Below are 20,699 nucleotides of genomic sequence, written 5' to 3'. Positions count from 1 at the left end.
AGTATGTCAGCCACAGAAATCTTGAGCCCTTTTTACACACCAGTGGGCGAAATGGGAGGCAACAGAGGGTGAGGGCTTTTAATAGAACGTGTTCAAAATCATTGTCCTCCTAGCCCCTGCTCTCTGTCACTCGGCAAGCTGAGGAAACTCAGGAGAGAAGCTATCCAGGCACCGCAGAGCTTGGCTAGCGCCCCCATGCCAACAGGTGGGAAGAGTTGAGGTAACACAGGTCACAAGCCAGTCTCCCAGACCTGCTGGCCACCAGCCCACAACCTGCTGCCACCCTGGTGACTTCACAGGCAGGACTTGGTTGACTGGATGTGCAGCCCTCCACCCACAACATTCCCTCTGTGCCTCCCTCTGTCCCTCCTGCTGCCTGGAGAGGAACAATGGCGCCCTCTCTGGTGGGAGATGCATCTAACTGCACTGCCTTAACCACCTCTCCTGAGGGAATCAGAGAACAACCTCTAGCCTGCAGTAGGAAGGGGCGCCTGTCCTCACAGCAGCTGCAGCAGAGCCCAGCTGGCCCTGGGCGATGGGCAGGGGAGGAGGGCCCGATCACCCCACAGCTCATCCTCCCAGGCATCCCCAAGGCTGGGTGAACCTGCCTTCTGGTGCCCTGCAAAGCTTATGATGGGACAACTTCTGTGTGCTATGGGCCAACCCACAAGGGAACTTAGTGTCAGAGAAATTGCTTCCCCTCGCTGACTAGGAGGCCCATGGGGAGGGGGGCCATGGCCACCGGCCCCACCAGCTATGTCTGCCCAGGCTCAGACTTTCCCCTCCCGCCTCTTCAGGGCAGCTAATATTCAAGAGTGGGAGGCCAGGAAGAACCTCTGAAGGATCTAGCTAAGATAGAAATGTTTGGGTAGACATGTTCCTTCAATCTAGGGGCCTGTGCCCAGAGTGCCCCCTGCCTTCCCACCTAGCAGGAGGTCTGAGCCGTCCACATTGGCTGATTTGTTCCTCCTCTTGGCCACAATAAGAGGCCCAGTGCACCCTCTTGGGTAGGGCAAAGCCAGGGGTACGGGGAAGAGGGCAGGTGGTTCTATACTCACCATCTCCTGCGTAAGGGTTCAACTTGGTGTCATCTTCAAAGAGAGAAGACAAAGGAGCAAGATTAGTGGAATCACTATGCCTTTGTCTCCCTGGGTCTGGATGGGATTTTAGGAGCTTTGGTTCAGCTGAAGTGCAGAGAGGGGAGGTGACTTGCTTAGAGTCTCACAGCAATGCAAGGGTAGAAGGCCAGAGCAAGTCGGGCCGACTTTCCTGTAAATTATTGACTCATTCAACAAATATTTATTGAGCATTTACTGTGGGCTGAGCCCTGGAAATAGGTGCTGGTGACACTGCAGGTAACAGACATGGTCCCTGCCTTTGAGGAAATAACAGGTGGGAGAACGGAGGACTCACAGTGTTAGAGCACATGCCTAGCATGCCTGAGACTCTGGTCAAAAATAGTTAAAACCCACATGATGGGGCTGGGGATGTGGCTCAAGCGGTAGCGCGCTCGCCTGGCATGCGTGCGGCCCGGGTTCGATCCTCAGCACCACATACAAACAAAGATGTTGTGTCCGCCGATAACTAAAAAATAAATATTAAAATTCTCTCTCTCTCTCTCTCTCTCTCTCTCTCTCTCTCTTAAAAAAAAAAAAACAAAAAAAAACCCACATGATGCTGAGCACAATGGCGCACAACTATAATCCCAGCAGCTTGGGAGGCTGAGGTAGGAGGATCATGAGTTCAAAACCAGCCTCAGCAATGGCGAGGCACTAAACAACTCAGTGAGACTCTGTCTCTAAATAAAATACAAAATAGGGTTGGAGATGTGGCTCAGTGGTTGAGTACCCCTGAGTTCAATCCCCAATAACCAAAAAAAAAAACCAAAAAAACAAACAAACAAAACAAAAAAAACTTGGTCAGTTGAGAGTAGCAAACTAACTGGGGATAGTGGCCCCTGCTTATAATCCCAGCTCCTTGGGAGACTGAGGAAGGAGGATCAGAAGTTCAGAGCCAGACTCTGCAATTTAGCAAGACTCTGTCTCAAAATAAAATAAAAAGAGATGGGGATGTACCTCAGTGGTAGGGTGCTTGCCTAGCATGTGTGGGGCCCTAGTTTAAAAAAAAGAAGAGGAAAAAGCAATTCCCCAAAATTGAAAGGAAAATAAAATTGTAGATTTCTACAGGTGAATTTTCTTCCAGAATTTCAATAAACAAGAACTTTTGAGCAGAACTTCAAACCTATTTTTAAAAATAGTAACTTACTTTTTAAAAAAACTTTTTTATGTATCTATATTTTTATGTGGTGCTGAGGATTAGACCCAGTGCCTCACATATGATAGGCAAGCGCTCTGCCACTGAGCCACAACCCCAGCCCTTCACATCTATTTTGTTATTGCAAGTTGACAACAATGAATTGGCTAATAAAAACTGACCAAAATAACCTAAATATTACTGGGCATAACTTGATTCAGAAGAACATGAGAATATAGACCACTGAAAATCCATTGTAGCCTGATCCACACTTACCTCTGGTAGACAAAAGCACATGGTGCCTGTCACAGTCCCTCCCATAGAGCCACTGAAGGTGGATTCACTGTGCTCACATAGTCTCTTTCCTACTCACCAAGGACTGGTTCCCAGCTGCCATCTTGCCAGAACTCCACGGAATGCAAATTGGCTCCCTAATTAATGGGTTGAGGTATCATCCCATGAAACTCACAGAGGAAGAAGTGCATGTAGTGTTTATCGAATGAGAGGTCATTTTTCTGTAGTTACCTGTCCCTTCTTGCTGCTACCAATGTGATCTGTCAGCTGCTTATAAGATGAGCCCTTGTACAACACACAGCTCTTCTGGGCTTTGTGCCAGTAATTGGCCACTCAGAGGTGGTGTGGCCCCCTGGAGTGGGCAGCATTCAGTTGCAAGTGAAGAACTTGGAGTTCAGCCCCCAGGCCTCCTCTCCCCTAGTCCTCTCTGTCCTGCTGAGGCACGTCCCCCAGGAAAGCTGCATCCCCTTGGTTTATAACATTTCCCCATTACAGACTGTTCCACAAGATGAACTCACCAAACAGACTCTATCCCAAGCCTGTCTCCTAAGTGCCCCACAATGATAGGGCTGGGGATGTAGCTCAGTGGTTAAGTGCTCCTGAGTTCAATCTCCAGTAACAATAACAACAACAACAACAAAAAGGACTTGGTCGGTTGAGAGTAGCAAACCAGCTGGGTACAGTGGCCCATGTGCGGCGGGCGGGTACCTGGCCTCAGTTCTGTCAAGATGCCTTGAGAGCTAGGGGGGGGGGGGCAGTCATCATTAAAAGATCTCTATTTTTGTGGTGCTGGGGATCAAACACAGGGCCTTGAGGATGCTAGGCAACTGGTGTACCCCTGAGCCACCTCTCCAGCCCCAAAGTTCTTGACAATATTAGCCACCTCCTCCAGGCCTGGAAGGACATGGAGCCATAATCATCCTCACTTACTGTAATGCTTTTTGTTGGGAACTGTTACACAGCAGGAGTGAGGCCAGTTCCTGGCCTGGCAGGATCCAGACAACAAAATGGGCAAACAGAATCTGCTGCCTCTGTGAGGGACAGCCACCACAGTAGCGCGACAGAGCTAGTCCCTGCAATCCCAAGTTATTACAAGTCAGGACTTAGAACAGGCCCCCAGATGCTGTGTCCTGGGCTCTCCGTGCCCACCACCACCACCCCTCCAGCCTCGGACACTGTGGCTCAACCAGATGGTGAAGTCCTGAGTGAGGTGAGGGAGCTGTCTGCACCCCCAGCCCAGTGCCAGCCGGAGCGTGCCCTCGAAGCACAGGGTGGACTGAGGGAGACTGGCCAAGGGTTGCTTCCTTCTGGTGGAGCTTCCCTTCACTGGAGGGTCACCCCTGCACTTGGCTGCTAACTCCCCAAGGGCCAGGTCTCTTTGTGCTTCCTCTTCATTTAATCCCCGGAAGCAGCAGCACCTCAGCTCTTAGTACCTGAGTCTCAACCAGCCTTTTGCTATTTCCCAGCAGCCTCAGGGTGACCAAGCCACCCGAGTCTGCTTCACGTGTCCACCTTTGGCTCTATTCCCTGTTCCCTGAATTGTCACCAACCATTTTCATCTCTTTCAGCACTGAAAAAGGCAGTGGGGTCAAGGGGAAGGAGAGCAGCTTTTGGAGCCAGATGAGACCTGACTCCATCTCTTCCTGGCTGGGTGGCCCTGGGCAAGTCATCTATCTCTCTGAGTCTTAATGTCCTCTCTATAAAATGGAGACATAACAATATCAACATCCAGAATGTTTAGGAGGACTAAATATTAATTTGTACATGACTGTAGCAACCTACCCGTCACATGGCCAGTCCCCCAAGATATTAGCTCTTTCTCTCATATCTCATTCTCCTCTGTGACTTCACTCTGGCCAGGAGACCCTGATTTAGTTTTTCAGTTCACCGGGCAATATTTAGAAAGGTGAGGGCACCTCATGTAGGCCTGAGTCACCTACTTTGGCCTTTATAAGCCTATTTCCTTATTGGTAAATTAGGATGGTGGCTAAATATTTTAAAATACTAACTTTTTCCTTCTTTCCTCCTACCTGTTATTCCTTCTAAGCAGGTGTTTGGCTCAGAGGAGGCTAAGAGCTCATAATCCTTCAGTCTTTCTTTAAGGGAAAGGGGCTTTCAAATCTAGAAGAGATATATTAGAAAAGGATAAGAGAGGAATTTCTCAGAGATAAGCAAAGAATCCTGGAGGAATTTGGGAGAAACTGAAAGATCTTGGGCTCCTGGATTGGAGGAGGCTGCACAGAGTCCCCAGGGGACCGGGAGCCGGAAACTACCCAGGACCTCTGGCAGTTTCAACCAAGAGGCCTTGGGATGGCAAAGAAGCCTGGGAACTGCCTGGTCTGAATAGGCAGTATGAATGGTCACCAACCCAAGATGGAGGACATCAGGGGCCCACCTGGACCCTCTGCTGGAGCAGGGGCCAAGGCCAGAAGAGCTCCTGCCAAGTGGGGTCTGAGAGTCAGAAGCAAAGTTAAGTTACAGAAAAATCAAACAACCTTTCTCTCACCTCTTAGTGTGTGGACTTAAGTTCAAACCTGCTGTAAGAATGAGACTTCCCAGAACCTGTGAGGGGATTACTATCAAGAGTAACCCAGGTGGCTTATAGAAATGCCTGGCCCTGGGCTGGGACATTAATTCTGCCCTCTCCACAGTGAATTTGACCCCTCACTCTGATGCAGATCAGCACAGTGGTTATAGCCCAAGAGTAGCCCATTCTACACCTGCCTCTGCTGCTCACCAGCAAGTGAACTAAGCGCTCTGGGCTTCAGTCCTTTATAAGAGGGCAGGGCAACGTCTGTCCCATGAGATGGTCCCTATGAGGGCCAGTGAGTGCTTCAGGCAATGGTTCTTCCAGGTCCCCCGCCAGCCCACCCCAGCTCCAGCCTTACCTTCAGTGGTAAGGCTGTCAATGAAGAGAGAGGAGGAAGTGGTGGTGAGGCCGCTGTCCAAGGGGCCAAAGGAGCTGTCAGGGGAGGCCGAGTAGTGGTCCTCATCCTGGAAGTCCTCGCACGTGCTGCCCTCTGCCTAGAAGAGAGACCCCCGCACTGCTGCCTGGCTAGAGTTGGGCCCTGGATGCATTTAAACCTTCCACTTAGTCTGACCACTTGGGAAAGCTGAGATGAAGGCTTGCTTGAGCCCAGGAGTTCAAGGTCAGCCTGGCCAACCTAGGGAGACTCCAGTTCAAAAAAAGAAAACAAAACGAACAACAACAACAACAACCACCAAACAAAAACCCTTTACTTTATCCTTCAAGTGTTTTATCTTACAGGGCAATTTATCAGTCAGCTGCTTCAAATTCTTACTCAAGGAAGGAGCTGAGAGGCCAATCTTGAATAAATAGAGCAAATCTAGACATTCAGCACAGCCAACGTCAGAAAGGGGAGGCTGGACAGATTTTTTTTAAGGCCAGAAAAAGACAGCTTTCACTGGCCTGGACTAATAAAAGAGGTCATGGTGAGGGCGTGGCGGTGGGCCTATCGGGTTCATGTTTAAATGCTGAGTCCAGCGCCTCATAGCTGTGAGAGGCAGGCCTGCTCCTCACACTCTCCCCTCTGACCAAGGGGGGCACTGGCCTCCAGCTTCAAGGTCAAGTTAAATAAGAGCAAGTGTAGGGCAGCACCGTGAGGCGCTCCCACTACAAGACGAGGAAGAGGAGGGGAGCAAAGAAAGATGCAGTGAGCTCTTCATCAGCCCAGGGTATGAGAGCAGGATGCTCCCCACCCAGAATCATTGCTGGAAAATTCTAGTAATGAGAAGGAACCGGTACAGTATTCTAAGTGGGAGGTGCCTGGAACGACCCTCCACACCCCCAGGATGACTGCCTCCCTTAAAAGCCAGAGGCCTAGAGCCTCGGCAGGTGCACAGCCTCTGGAGGAGCCAGCTGGGACTGAGGCCCTGCCTCTACAGGCACCAGAGGAGTTCCCGAGAAGCTGCCTGCTGAAAGCCAAGTCCCCAGAAGCAGTTGTCTTGGGGACTCACAGAGCCCTCTAAAACCTGCCAGAGTGGTCTAATTAGCTCAGAGCAATCTGGAAAACAAATCTTAGCTGGAGGAGAGAATAAAGACACCCCGGGCTGAAGACACCTTGAAACACAGCTCCCTGGGGAGGGGCCTGCTGGCCTCCTTCCCCTCACCTGCACAGGGCCACATCACAGCAGCGCACACATGCTTCTCACCTCCTGGGCACAGCCATAGGCCAGCCATTCCTGGCGATAGCGGTCAAAACCACTGGAGCACCTGCAAGGGAGTCAAAAAGTTAGAGAAGTGAGGGGACCAGAAGAGAAGCCCTCCACTTTCATGTTCCCTATTCAGTACGTCTCTGAAGACAGTGAGGAGGGGTTCAACTCCTGGTCAAGCTCCCCAGGTGCAGGAGGGAGGGGAGGATGTTTGCGTATCCCCACCTTTCTTAGGACCAGCTCTCGGGATCAAGGCCGCAGCTGCCCAGATGTGTGTGTGTGTGTGTGTGTGTGTGTGTGTGTGTGGTGTGCAGGGACGCATGACCTCTGATGACTTTTAAGTCTGTTTGACTCTGATTCCTGGAACTGGAGGAACTCACGCTCATTCTCCAGGCTCCCCGGTATTCATTGGCCTCAACTTTGAAGCAGAGGCTGGTGGAAGGTGGGCATCGGCAGAGGCTGGCCTGCACTCCCTGTGTGATCATTAAAGGCAGAAACAAGGGTTCTGCTGGAGGCTGGGAGAGGTGAAAAACTGGCTGACAAGGGTCTCTGGAGAGGACACTGTGCAGCTCAGCTGGGCTGGAAGAGACCAAGTGCCTCCCTTGGGAGAGGGTGGGATACAAGGATGAACCAGAGAAGGTTCTCCATGGCATCAAGGGCTCAAATTGCCCTTCTTCACTCTTTGGTGCCAGGGGAAGCAGCAAGCCTTATTTGAGTTCAGGGACATCTGCACGGGAAGAATAACATCCTGAGCCACCAGGGCAGAGAAAGATTCCCAGCAAGTTAACTCCACACCAGCAGCCCCTGCCCATCAGTCCAAGACCCAGCGAGGCCGAAGTTGAGGTTTTCTGAGGACCTCTAGTCTTTCCTTTCAGAGAGGCCTCCATGGCCTCCAAGCTGCTCCTCCTGAGCAGGGGTGGCTGCACTGCACCAGCCACAGGCTCCTTCTCTCAGGCCCTCCAGGACCACTACTTTGGGGGATAGAGGATTAGGGGAGTTATTGGAAGCTGGGGACCAAAGTTTCTTTTAGACTAGGCTAACTGATTCTTTCCAGGATTAAGCCTTCAGTACAGGTCTAAGAGCATCACATTCTAAACCCCGAGCCAGTCAACCCAGACTCAGAGGGCCATGAGAGATGGCCACTTACTGAGTGTCTCTTGAACGCCAGGTGCTGCCCCAGACACGGCTCCTCCAGCACCATTTCTTAGGACTCTCACAATGACGTTGGAAGGCAGCGGTTATGACCATCAGTTCCTGAGCTAGTCCAGGAACTGAGGTCACCCTTAGACTCCACAGTGGGCCTTGGGGACCACTTTAGGATGACAGAAAGACACTTTTTCCATGGTAAATGAAACTGTCTAAATCAGATCCAGCCCTGAGCAGGGAGGGGAAGCCCTGGGAGGCTACAGAGAGCAGAGGAGATGAAGGGGAGGAGAGAAGAGAACCAGGGTCCTCTATCAGCCCTGCCCTCTGGCTCTAGGGCACTAGGGTCAGCTCTCATTTGGAGCCAGAGGCTCTAAAAAGCTGGCAAGGAGTGAGCCCAGGCCTGTGAGTGTCTGAGGATGGGTGGTTTGTGGCCCTTGTCACCTCACACCCTCTGAGAGAGCTTCTCTGCTCTGGAGCTGACAGAACCCCAGTAGGGCAGAGTCCACGCGCAGAGCCCCGCCCTCCCCCCACTCCTGACTGGCCAGTCCCGCTGAGGCAGGCCACTCTCTGGTCAAGTCATGCTCCCCAAGTCTGGGTGTAGCCGCTAAATGGGGCTGTGGTGATGTGAGGGTTTTGCTTTCGTCTGGCCCATTTTGCAGTTCCCATGGCTCCGTTTGTGCTGGATGCTGAGTCACGCGGTGGCAGCCAGCCCCAGGATCCCAGGGCTCATCTCAGGCCATCCAGAGCGTCTCCCCACCACAGAGACAGCAGTTCTGCACTTTGAAAGTGCAGAAGATGAAACACTCCAAAAAATCAGACTCCTGGGGACCCTGGTCCTAAGGGGTCAGATTCTGTGGGTTGTTGCGGGGAGAGGCAGGGAATCCAGCCAGCCCTCCAGGGGATTCTGAAAGACTTGGTGGCAGAGGATTCTGCAAAGTCTCCTGTTCCAGAAGAACCAACCCATCAACCCAGGTTCAGCTCCACGAATTCTGAGGCTCTCTGCCTTCCTTCAAAGACCCCTGGATGCTTTGTAAAAATGCTGTTTGGCATTTGGGGAGTTTAAATAACAGTGTTTCTCTCCCCTACCCCCCACATCCCCCTGATTCACATAATGCAGCTCCATTTTACAGGGTAAACACACTGAGGCCCCAGGTGAGTGCGCCAAGGCACAGCTGGTAGGGAGAGCACTTGGGAGGCCTGATAAGCGCACCCTCTCCCCTGCGAGTGGAGCCCGCCCTGTGCATATAGGCTGCCTGTGGAGGCCAGGGCTTCTATTTCTGCTCAGGGATGTTGGAAAGGAGCAAAGGAAACGCTGACAGCTGCACGGGAACTCAGAGACTGTAATTTTGCAATTTTCAAGATCGCCTTAAAGGCTCCCGGAGTTCCTAGGGCTTCCCACTCTCATGAGAGCTCAGTCCCCACAGGAATCCTTCTTTCCCCTCCTGCCGTTTATTTATCTTGGACAGGAGAACAGAGCTTGAATTCTAAATCTAATGTGCAAGGAAATGATTTCAGAACGAGGAGTAGAAGATAAATGGGTTTAAGGACTTTAGCCCTGAAACTGAATCTCACCCAGAATTTTCTGTGCTTCCAAAACCAAGCATACGGTGTTGTAGCCTCCCCCAACTTTCTGCGGATGCCTGCAGTGTCCACACCCCTGGTTTTCAAGAAACCCTGTTGCAACCCAAGAAAGATCTTGAGGTGGTGTTTTGGGGTCACAGGGCTCTCATCCAGTGGCAGTGGGTCATTGCCTGTCTCTGAGCTGGGAGTTCTGACACTTGTCTGCAGATGAGGCACTATGTTAAAATGCCAGGTCCCGGGTCCCCTTCCAGAGATTCCAGGATTCTGCATGCTTACAGGAGATCTTGGAGACCCTGGGATGACCACAACTGAGTCCTTCTCTTTGAGAAGTCCTGCTCTAGAACCAATACCCTCACAGCTTCCTGGGATTAAGGAGGGGGCTACAGCAGCTAGAATCCCTGAATGGTCTTCCGGAAGCTTAGTGTCACCCCAGGCTGTCACCCCAGGCCTCACCCTGCCACACAGGCACCTTGATCAGGCACAAGCCTCAAGAGAAATTCTCTTCTGAGACATTCTTGTCCTGTTAGTCAGGGAGGCGTGGAGCAGAGAGAGAACCTCGTGCTGGCAGAGAGGCCCAGAGGCCCAAGGTAAGAGTGGAGCTTTGCCACCATCTGTTCTCCTCCGGGGTCTGCTTATGGGACTCAGCACATAATGCCGGGCACAAACCTCTGCAGGACATGGCACCAGCTGCAGTTGAAGGTCAGGTCCGAGGACATGCAGGTGTCACAGCTCCGATGCTGCAGGCAAGCTGCAAGAGAGGAGGCAGTGGCCGCTGAGCATCGGGACCTTTCTACCTTTCTACCAGCTTCACAGGGCACAACTCCTGAGTTCTGGGACCTTCCAGAACAATAAAGTCTCTGTCTTAGCAGGAACTCGAGCTCATTATTGCGACCCTCACTTCAGTCCAGCCCCAACTCCCTTCCTTCCTTCTCTCCTTCCATGACCAGGGGGTTAGGTCCTGAGCTGGTGCTGGGGGGGTTAAATGTAAGATCTAGTCCCTGCCTTCTTGGGGCTTACAGTCATATGAGCAGACAGACACCAAACAGATGCACAGACAAAAATAACTACAAGTTGGGCGCAGCAGTGCATCCTTGTAATTCCAGCAACTTGAGAGGCTGAGGCAGGAAGATCACAAGTTCAAGGCCAGCCTCAGTAAGTTAGGGAGACACTGTCTCAAAATAAAAAAAAATAAAAAGGGTCGGGGATGTGGCTCAGTGGCAAAATGGCCCTGGGTTCAATTAACAGTACAAAAGTTGGGCTGGGATTGTGGCTCAGTGGCAGAATGGTTGCCTAGCATGTGTAAAGGTCTGGGTTCGATTCTCAGCACCACGTATAAATAAATTAATAAAATAAAGGTTCATCACATCTAAAAAAATATTAAAAAAAAAAAAAAACAGTACAAAAGTTTACTGGGGCTAGAAGTCCTGGATGAGAGAGTCCTAGCAGTGAGCAGAAAAAGAGCAGATGCTCGCAAATAGATAGACAAGTCTACCTCAGGGCTTCTGTGGGGAGAGGGGCAGAGGAAAAAGTAGTTCAGGACAGGAATGCAGAAGGAGAGTGGGGATGGGAGCTGCTCAGGGAGCCTAACACCAGCTATGGAGGGGAGGGCCTTTGGGCAGAGGATGAGAAGGGAGGGAGGGAGCGGGCAACTCTCCCAGGGGAGGAAAAGTCCAAGCAGCAGAGCCTGGTGTGTATGGCCCAGGAGTGGTCCCAGGACAGACAGAACCCCTAACAGGCTGCACGGAGGGGAGAGGCAGAAGCAGCAAGAAGAGAGCAGCAGCTGGGGCTGGCCCAGGGCAGAGAATGAGCAGAGCAGGCTGCTGGAGGGCACCTGGGCCCTCCTTGCACTGCTCAGGTAGAGGAGCCAGGGGCCTGGGGAGCAGGAGGCCTGGGGAGCTGGAGGCCTGGGGGCTGGACTCCAAGTTCTTCACTTGCAACTGAATGCTGCCCACTCCAGGGGGCCACACCACCTCTGAGTGGCCAATTACTGGCACAAAGCCCAGAAGAGCTGTGTGTTGTACAAGGGCTCATCTTATAAGCAGCTGACAGATCACATTGGTAGCAGCAAGAAGGGACAGGTAACTACAGAAAAATGACCTCTCATTCGATAAACACTACATGCGCTTCTTCCTCTGTGAGTTTCATGGGATGATACCTCAACCCATTAATTAGGGAGCCAATTTGCATTCCGTGGAGTTCTGGCAAGATGGCAGCTGGGAACCAGTCCTTGGTGAGTAGGAAAGAGGCTATGTGAGCACAGTGAATCCACCTTCAGTGGCTCTATGGGAGGGACTGGCAGTTGGTGGCGCTATGTCCTTTTGTCTACCATGGTGGATGAAAAACCAAGAGCAGGAAATAAGCAGGGGCTGCCCTGAGGTGGGGGTGGGGCCATGTGCTCTCCTTCCCTGCTGTACCCAGGGGGCCTAGAGTGCCCAGCGTGTGATACGTAGAATTCATGGGGACCTGCTCTTCTTATTCCCATTTTACATAGGAAGAAACTGAGGCCTGGAGTCATGAAGCTAAAAGTGGCAGGTCTGGGTCTGAGCCAGGGTCTGTGTGAACCTAGAACCAGAACTCAGCCTTTTGGTTCCTTGGTGGGTTCCTCGTGCCCCTGCTCCCAGCCTCACCCAGGGTACCTTTCCTTGACTGTCTCCTAGCAGAGGAGCCAGGAAGGACCCACCATGGAGTGCGATGGCTTTAAGATAAGCCATCCACATCCCTGGGAGTATCTGGGATAAGTGCTCTCGGCACCCAAAGCATAATGGAGAAGCTGAGGGATAAAGAGCTTTCTCCCGGCAAAGCCAGCAGGGCTCCTACATGGGCGGCCACACAGGAGTCCACGGCCTTGCCGTTCTCAGTGACTCTGGGGGCCCCTTAAAGGCTCTGGCCACACTGGCCATGACGAAACCCTCTGGGAGCCTTGTGGGGAGTTCATAACACCTGTTGGCCTGTGTCTCTCATCTCATTTCAGATGTCCTGTGTGCCATTAAATGCTCACGAAATTCACTAGAGTTGGGGGAGTGACTCAACTAAACAGTCTCAGAAGTGCATTTCAGGCGCGGTGGCACACGCTTAAAATCCCAGAGTCTCCAGAGGCTGAGGCAGGAGGATTGTGAGTTCAAAGCCAGCCTCAGCAACTTAGTGAGGCCCTAAGCAACCTGTCGAGACCCTGTTCCATACATACATTCATATATGGAAGGGCGTGGGATGTGTTTCCGCACCCAGCCCAGGTCACTGCTTCACCCAGGCAGTTAGCCCTGGCCCTGTATGTCCTTATTCCTCACTGAAGCTTATCCAAGTTTTAGGACTTGAAGTCTGTCCTTGTAAGTCCCTGAGGAATCCCTGTTTCTCAGGCCCTGGGCTTCTGCCTCCAAAGAAGGTTACTGGGTTGGTGGGTGAGTCTGTGACCTGCACAGTGTCCTAGCCCTGTGACTCCCTGGTGTCTGGTCCTTTCTATTTTCCAGGGGAAGATACCTGCTGAGCCCAGGCTGAGACATGGCCTGGCACTCATGACCAACCCTTCCTCTTCCTCCTCTTCGTTCTCAATCTCCCAATTCCCAGGAAGGAGGAGGAAGAGAAAGGGAAGCAAGAAACGTCACAAAAGGCAGGCAGGCCATGGCTTCAGAAGGAATCTGGGAGGTACCATGAGACAGGAGAGGAATTTAAACTCTCTTAAAAATACAAGAATAGAAGTGCTGTCCTTTACCCTCAGTCCCTGCCTCAGTCCCCACATCCCAAAGAACACCCAAAGCCAGTCCTGAGGCGTCCACAGTGGCAAGGGGGCCTTGGTCATGGTGTGTGTCTTCAACTGTATGTAAGCTTTTGGAGGGCTGCTGCCTAAATCTTTTTACTGTCCTTTGCCCATGGACTCCAGCACTATTTCCTCCAAGGAAAATGTAATGACAAACCACAAATTGTTCAGTTTCTGGGTTACTTTTCCTTGGCGCTAAGAGGGTACATCTCTCTGGGGTTTCAATTATATGTCAATAACAATATCTGTCATATATTAGGCAAACCACACCCTGGGCCTGGGACCTACCACTAAATGTCAGAGCTGCCATTTCTGGTTCTAGACCTTTCCACAGCTCTGGGAGGGAGGTGTTGGGGCCAGGTTACAGGTGAGAAAGGGAGGCCCAGAGAAGTTAGGTGACTGTATTCCCCAGAGCTCAGTGGTGGGCCTGGGCCATAAACCCTGTCTGTTGACTCTGAAGCATGTTGCAAGATGGCGGAATGCCCCCTGTCCCTGAGAACAAGCCGCACTCACTTGGCAATGGGGTGAACTCCACGGCCGACGTGCTGGTGATCTTGCTGGAGTCCAGCTCCACCCGGTGGTATTCAAAGATGGTCCTTCGCCGAGACTCTGAAACAGAGGCAGAGCCTGTCCTCAGGAGCCTGTCACAGCCAGAGGGAGGAAGTAAACCCACCAACCTGGGAGAGACAAGAGCCAGGAGCTGACCTGGAGAGCAGAGCCTCTGTTGTGTGCAAGTTAAACTACCACCACAGATGCAGGGCTGCTGCTGGGGTGAGGAGAGGGGCAGCCTCTGCTTCCACATGCCTCTGCCATCACAGGGCTGTTCCCTGAGCCATGAGGTTCCCCCACCCTATCTCCTTGCCGAGCTCACTCTTGAAGATCTGGCTCAAGGACCTCTTTCCCTGAGTGGCACCTCTTGACCAGTTCCCTCTCAGGCTAGGTGTCCGCCTCCCACTGTACTCACCAGGTTGTGTAGACCTTCTGGGCATTAGACTGTGAGCCTCAGGTCCTGAATCTGACCCACCGTGAGTGCTCTGCTACAGTCTCTTGCTGACCACTCTCTCCTCCTGGATGGAGGCTTGAGCAAGGTTCAAGGTCTGGATCCAGGTTTAAGTCCTACCTTGATCCCTGCAGAAACTACCCTCAGGACCTCGGGAGTCAGACAACCCGAGTTCTGAGTCGAGTTCTGCTCCGACTTGCTAGCTAACCCTGGGCAAGTCAGTTGAGCCTCTGTTTCTGGTCTGTGAAGTAGAAACACAGAGACACTTGCCACAACACCCTTTTGAGGAAAAAAACTGGAATTGTAGATGAAAATATTTGTCTTAAAATGGCAATCTTCTATGTGCTGATATTTCTCATGACCACACCATGACCATTCATGAACCAGGACTTGGAATTGGTTTCCTTTAGCTCTGCAAGGCTGGCAGCCAGCTGCTGAGCTTCCCCACAAGAAGAAAGGGCACTGAATGTGTGGTCTTTCCAACGCCCTTCCTCCTTCTGGAAACAATATTCCTTTTGGGGGAACTGTGCCCAGCATACTGAAGCTGCCGTCTTCCAAGACCCCGCCTCACAGTGGTTGGTTCAGGTCTGGGTGACAGATTTGAGATGAGCCAACCAGAGATCTTCCCTGAGACTTTTCAACTAACCAACTCATGAATGACAGTGTTTCCAGTCTCATGGCCACAGAATAAAATTATTTTATGGAAAGGAACAGGAAGTACTAGTGTGGTTCCAAGACCTTCTCTGGCCTCCATTTTCCCAGTTGTTCAGCTCCTCGTTTAGTTCTTTGTTCTACTTTGATATTCCCCAGGGCACTCCCCTTTCTGTTTAAGCTAGTTTGGATTGGGTTTTTAGTACTAGAAGCCCAGAGTAGGTAGGGAAATATTTCTCACTCAACTCTAGATGGTTTGGGGGAAAATTTTGCAAGGGAGCAGAAGAGCCACCATGCAAGGGAAGGCCTCTAGTGCAACTGCTGGGTGCCCTATCCCTCACCCCTCCTCCTGTGTGAAGGATTCAGGGGGCACCCACTGCTTAGCAGAATATCTCAGCTCTATGTCATCACTTACTTATCCTCAACCTTGGACTAGCTCCCTCCTGCTTAACCCAGGATTGAACCCCCTTTGGTGTGGGGCCAAAGTTCACTCCTTCCCCAGGACACCACACTGCTCTGCTGAAGGTACTAGTGAACACTCAGCCCCTGAAACATTCAAGCCTGTACAACATCATTCTAAGCAATGAAAAGGAAACTGCTCTGGCTTTGGTGCTAGCAAAGGTCCCCGGAACTAAACAAAGGTCCCTCTGAATCTACAGCCGGTCCCTCTGAATCTACAGCCGTTAAGGCCTGAGCTTGAAATGTTGGCACTGCCCATTCCCACTTTTCTTTCTTACTTTCTTTCTTTTTTTTTAATATTTATTTTTTAGTTGTAGTTGGACACAATACCAGCATTTTATTTATTTATTTTTATGTGGTGCTGAGGATCGAACCCAGGGCCTCGCACATGCCAGGCGAGCACTCTACCACTGAGCCACAAGCCAGCCCCCGATTCCCACTTTTCTAAGGGAATCTATCTGTTATCCATAAATTGGTTACAGCTCTGGGCTGGGTAGGAAGGGCAAGGGAGATGGGAGGACTGACTGAGACTTGGAGGAAGAGAAGCCCTGGATCAGAAGGGCAATCACAAAGGAACGGGGGAAGTTGGGGTTACTGTGCCCAGGCAGATAGCTCTGTTTTTACTACTTGGGTGACCTTGGATGAGGGACGTAGGCTTTGTGAGGACCATCCAGAAATGGGACTAGTCTTCCTCTACATGGGGTTGTCCTGAAAATTAGGCTACTTATATAAATAAAGCACCTGGACCCCAAGAGCCACTTAATACATGAGCCCCCTCTCAGTCCTAACGTGTGTGTGTGTGTGTGTGTGTGTGTGTGTGTGTGTGTGTTACTGAAGATTAAGCCTCATGCATGCTTAAGTGCTCTACCATTAAGCTCTACCATTAAGCTATGTCCCCAGACCTTATGAAATTTTATTTCGAAACAGGTTCTCACTAAATTGTTGAGGCTGGCCTTGAACTTGCAATCCTCCTGCTTTAGCCTCCTGGGTAGCTGGGATTATAAAGTGTACACCACCGTGGGGCTCCCAACTCCTTTATTGTCTTTGTTTTTCATGTAGCTGAGACTCCAGGCCACTTTCAGGCCCTCCTAGCCCCTCAAACTCCTCCCTAACCAAAGTTTAGTTTATAAACTTGAACATGGAGAGAAAGTTTGCCTCACTTCTTTCCCCACCCTTTCTTCCCCATCTCTCTCTCCGAATGTTTCTTGTCTGAGACTCCCTAGTGGGCCCTGCAGCCCCCTACCACTGTGGAGGTTGCGGTGGACAGACTGGAGATCCTCCACAGAGGTGCCTGACCATGATCTTGTCTGACTATGACCAACTGGGTCCCCCACCTTCACTCTCTCAGCCTCAAATGCCCAGTCCTGTGGGCCTCTCCATTTCCCTCTGCTGGCCCCGAGGCCCAGGCTGCTTCTCTTCCAGGGATTGCCACCTCTTCCCTGGTTTCCCTTCTTTCTTCCTGTGCCAGAGTAGAAGCTGTTTCTTGCTTTTTCCCTCCTAGAGAATAAGGCAATAAGAAAAGTGGGGGACATCAAAGCCCAAGTGGTGAATTGGCTTGGGGGTGCTGGGGGTTGGGGTGAATCTCCCATGCCCCTCCAAGGGCTGCTCAGAGAGGACTGATCGCAGAGGCTCCCTGCCCCCACCCCCACCTACCAATCCTCCTGAGGAGGCAGTGGGAGGACCTTAGCCCAGTCCTTCCTTCCCTGCCACAGAGAATGAATTTCTCCAGCCGAGGCACCCTCCCCCTCAATGGACTCCTAAATTAGAGCCACATGATTTGTGATGAGATTCAAGCCTCCCCCTGCTTTTCTCTTCCGGCTTCCCTGCCCGGCAGATCCAGGGACACGTTGTTCCTCAGAAAAATGGCTAAAAGGAGTAGGTGGCCCAGGGGTCCAGGGGGCCCTTGTAGGTGCCCACCAGGGGAGCCCCACCCAGGTATGGGCTCCATCAGAGAGGAGATGGACCCAGCTCTAGAGACTCAGACTAGTCAGGTTGAGAGTCAACAGAGAGGGCAGGATGTGGCTCAAGGGGTAACGCGCTCGCCTGGCATGCACAGGGCGCTGGGTTCGATCCTCAGCACCACATAAAAAAATAAAAATAAATAAATAAAGATGTTGTGTCCACCGAAAAATAATAAATAAATAAATAAATACAGAGAGTCAACAGAGAACTAAGAAGTCAAGTGTCCCGCAATTCATTTCACAAATGGGGAAGCTGAGATTCAGACATTAATCCATGGCCTGACACATTTTTGTACAATACTTTTTAATTTACCAAGCCTATCCACAGCCTTAAATGGGAAATATCTATGATAATTAAACGGGAAAGATTGCACAAAAGCCCAGGATCACTTTGTACCATATTCATTTACTCCTTCAACACACAGGTATGGGCACCTGTCCTGTCCTGGGGACCCTGCTAGGTCCTGAGCACTCAGTGACTCGCCAGACAGACCTGGCACTGCCCACCCTGGGGCTCCTACTAGGAAGTTACCAGGATCTGAATCATCTCATTTACCCTCATGACTTTCCAGGGCTCACAGACAAGATGTTACCAGTCTCCCTATTTTATAAGGAAGAAGGTGAGATCAAGGAAGGGACATTACTTGCCCAAGGCCACATAATTTTTTTTTTTTTTTTTTGCAGAGACCAGACTTACAACTCAGGTCTCCATGCCAAGGCAGCTCCAGAAGATCTTCAAAGACATCTACAAATGAGTGTTCAACTGTTGCCTGGGGTCAGGTGGGGAAGGTCTGAGGAGTCCCCACTGTAGCTCTGGCCAATTTCCATGGTGTAAATACTTGCACCAGGGCTGATCTCCAGCTGCTAAACATGGTGTTGGGGAGGAGGTGTCGAGAGAGTTCCTATTTGTGTTTCTAAGTCAGATGGAAACATTTACATATCTGTCTTTGAAAATAAGAAATTAAGCCAACATCCAAAGGATTGAATGACTGTGTGTTTATTTTCTTCCTAAATAACCCTCAGTCTCAGAGAAAAGGAGGCAAGCCTCAGAGACATCGTCAGCAACTTCCAGCTATCTACAGGGCTGCTGTGGTCCTAAGAGAAGACAGACCCCCTCATGAGTTGAGGGGAGCAAAGTACACAGAGCCTGGACATGCATGTGCACCCCCAGGCACACCCACGCCCCCTCCATAGACACACATACAAACACGCACACACGCAGGCACATACACACAGATTTTTTTTCTAGTGCTAGTGATGAAACCTAGGGCTTTGTACATGCTAGACAAGGGCTCTCCCACGGAGTCACAGCTCCAGCCCCACATAGGTTTATATATATATATACATACATATGCATACCAGAAAGACCCTTTGCCAGGCGAGAGTGAGATTTGACAGAGAATGCCCAGTCTTGTGAGGAGGGCAGGCTTTTGTAATTCATGTGTCCAATGAGGCACCAAAGTTCTCCTATGCTACATGGCACCACGTGTGTGACCCACTGCTATGAGAAGGGGGCCTGTGCACTGGGAACCTCTCCATGGAGGACAGGAACATTCTAGGCAGGCTTTTGGAGCTCCATCCCACCCACTACTCCCAAGATCCATCTTTTCTTCTGAGAAAAATCATCCCTTTCAGGCACCAATGGGATTTAAAAAATGAATGGGAAACTCCAGGTCTCCCGCTTCTGCCTTCCAGGTTGCCTGGCTGTGGCCTCTGCAGTCCACTGGCAACCTTTTTCCCTTTACTCCCTCCCTCAGCCTTAAGGCTCAGCAGAATGGCCATCCCCTTCTTGAAGACTTCAGGCAGTGGGTGGCCCCTCCTCTGAGCTTCACCACTCCCTGTGCAATGTCCAGTGCCACCTGTCACACTGCTTGGTCCTGCCTGCCCCTCTCCCTACCAGGCTCTGAGCTCCCCCATATATTTATCTCTGCACCCTGCCCATGGCACCAGGCCTTGTATTAACAGAGCCTCAAGAAATGACTGAGAATTGCATGTACAGTCATGCAAACCTCAGCAGCTTAGTATAGCATCAGCCCTCAGCCCTAAGGAAATACGGCCTTCCTCCCCCGCCCACCACAGATTGTGGTCCTTCCAAAAGGGCTGTCCCCAGATGGCCACAGAAAACCAGACAGACCTCTTCCTCGGTTACAGCCCAAAGGGGCAGAGTTGGCTTTCAGGAGTTTCCACCTGCAAGGATGCAAGGCAGAGCTCACCCTTGGTGGAAGGGAGGGAGGAATGGAAGGGACAAAGGGACTCTGCACATATGGAGACCTGCACTTGTCAAGGAAGCTGAGTTGAAGGACAGAGACACAGGAGCAGCAGCCAGGGAGGGCAGGGCTCTGGGGAAGCTGCCCACCAGGAACTGGGGCAGAGCTGGGCAGAATTAGGGATGTGCTCCGGGCAAGTGTGCAGCCAGAGATGGCCAGATGTCCTCCAAAACCAAACAGCCGGACCAGCGACCGATGAGTGGTGGCAGGGAGGGGGATGCAGTGAGTGTGTGGCAATGTCTCCAGTTGAAAATACAGGCTTCTTCCAACTGCCAGCTCGCACTGTTTGAGGTATGGCTTTGGTGATTCTTTACTTTTTGTAAACAGGATCCTTAATATCCCCGCCTATTTGCCTTTGGATCATTTCAGCAACTTCTGGGGCTTACCCAAGGACAATGACATCCATCTGCATTGTCCCGGATGCTTTCCAGAATCAGCATGGGGGCTGCCCCAGAGCCGCATTTCTGGCAGTTTGGGAAGGTCTGGTTTGTCTCTGCTCCCAGTCACTCAAGACCTGGAAAATGCTGCTGCCCTGTCAAGACATGTTCATGGCTCAGAAAGAGAAGTTTATGTGTCCTGTTTTTTTTGTTTTTTTTTTTTCCCATATCAGCTACCAGGAACATTGGTTCCTTCAGAAGAACCCAGGACACTGAAAGGTCCAGCCTCCAAAATCCCCCGAGAACAGGAGGTCATGGTATAAAAAAATGTAAGCCGAGTGTGGTGGCGCAGGCCTGTGATCCCAGCAGCTAGGGAGGCTGAAGCAAGAGGATCGTGAGTTCAAAGCCAGCCTCAGCAAAAATGAAGTGCTAAGTGACTCAGTGAGACCCTGTCTCTAAATAAAATACAAACTAGGGCTGGAGATGTGGCTCAGTGGTCGAGTGCCCCTGAATTCAATCCCTGATTACCTCCTGTCCCCCCCAAAAAAGTAAGATAAGGAATCCCAGCACAGTCTGCATTCATTCATTCCCTTGCTTATCTGATTGGTCATTCAATAATCATGGCTTGAGACCTTGCAGGGACCCCAACCCTTGGGAAGGTAGGAGGATTCCTCCTGGCATCAAAGTGAAATAGAAAAGGGGCAGAGAAAGAAGAGCCCAGACTCAGGAGCAGAGGAGGAGGGACCAGCAGAGAAAAGGGCAAGAGGGGAGAGGACCCTAGGCAGA

At 51.3% G+C, this 20,699-nt stretch overlaps 1 protein-coding gene across 1 annotated transcript in view; it reads right to left on the bottom strand.

Moving 5' to 3' along the window:
- Positions 1–20,699, bottom strand: part of Plxdc1 (plexin domain containing 1) — a 63,605-nt gene that overhangs the window by 3,944 nt on the left and 38,962 nt on the right. Inside the window, exons 8-12 of the mRNA XM_076869679.2 lie at positions 13,712–13,807; positions 10,114–10,195; positions 6,721–6,781; positions 5,436–5,571; positions 1,059–1,091 (exon numbers count right to left, since the gene is read on the bottom strand). Coding sequence (XP_076725794.2) covers positions 1,059–1,091; positions 5,436–5,571; positions 6,721–6,781; positions 10,114–10,195; positions 13,712–13,807 — 408 coding nt within the window. The remainder of the gene's footprint in view (positions 1–1,058; positions 1,092–5,435; positions 5,572–6,720; positions 6,782–10,113; positions 10,196–13,711; positions 13,808–20,699) is intronic.

Source organism: Callospermophilus lateralis, chromosome 11, assembly GCF_048772815.1.
Source record: "Callospermophilus lateralis isolate mCalLat2 chromosome 11, mCalLat2.hap1, whole genome shotgun sequence".
Taxonomy (NCBI): domain Eukaryota; kingdom Metazoa; phylum Chordata; class Mammalia; order Rodentia; family Sciuridae; genus Callospermophilus; species Callospermophilus lateralis.
Note: the sequence above shows the minus strand (reverse complement) of the source record. Positions and strands in the feature narration are given on the sequence as shown.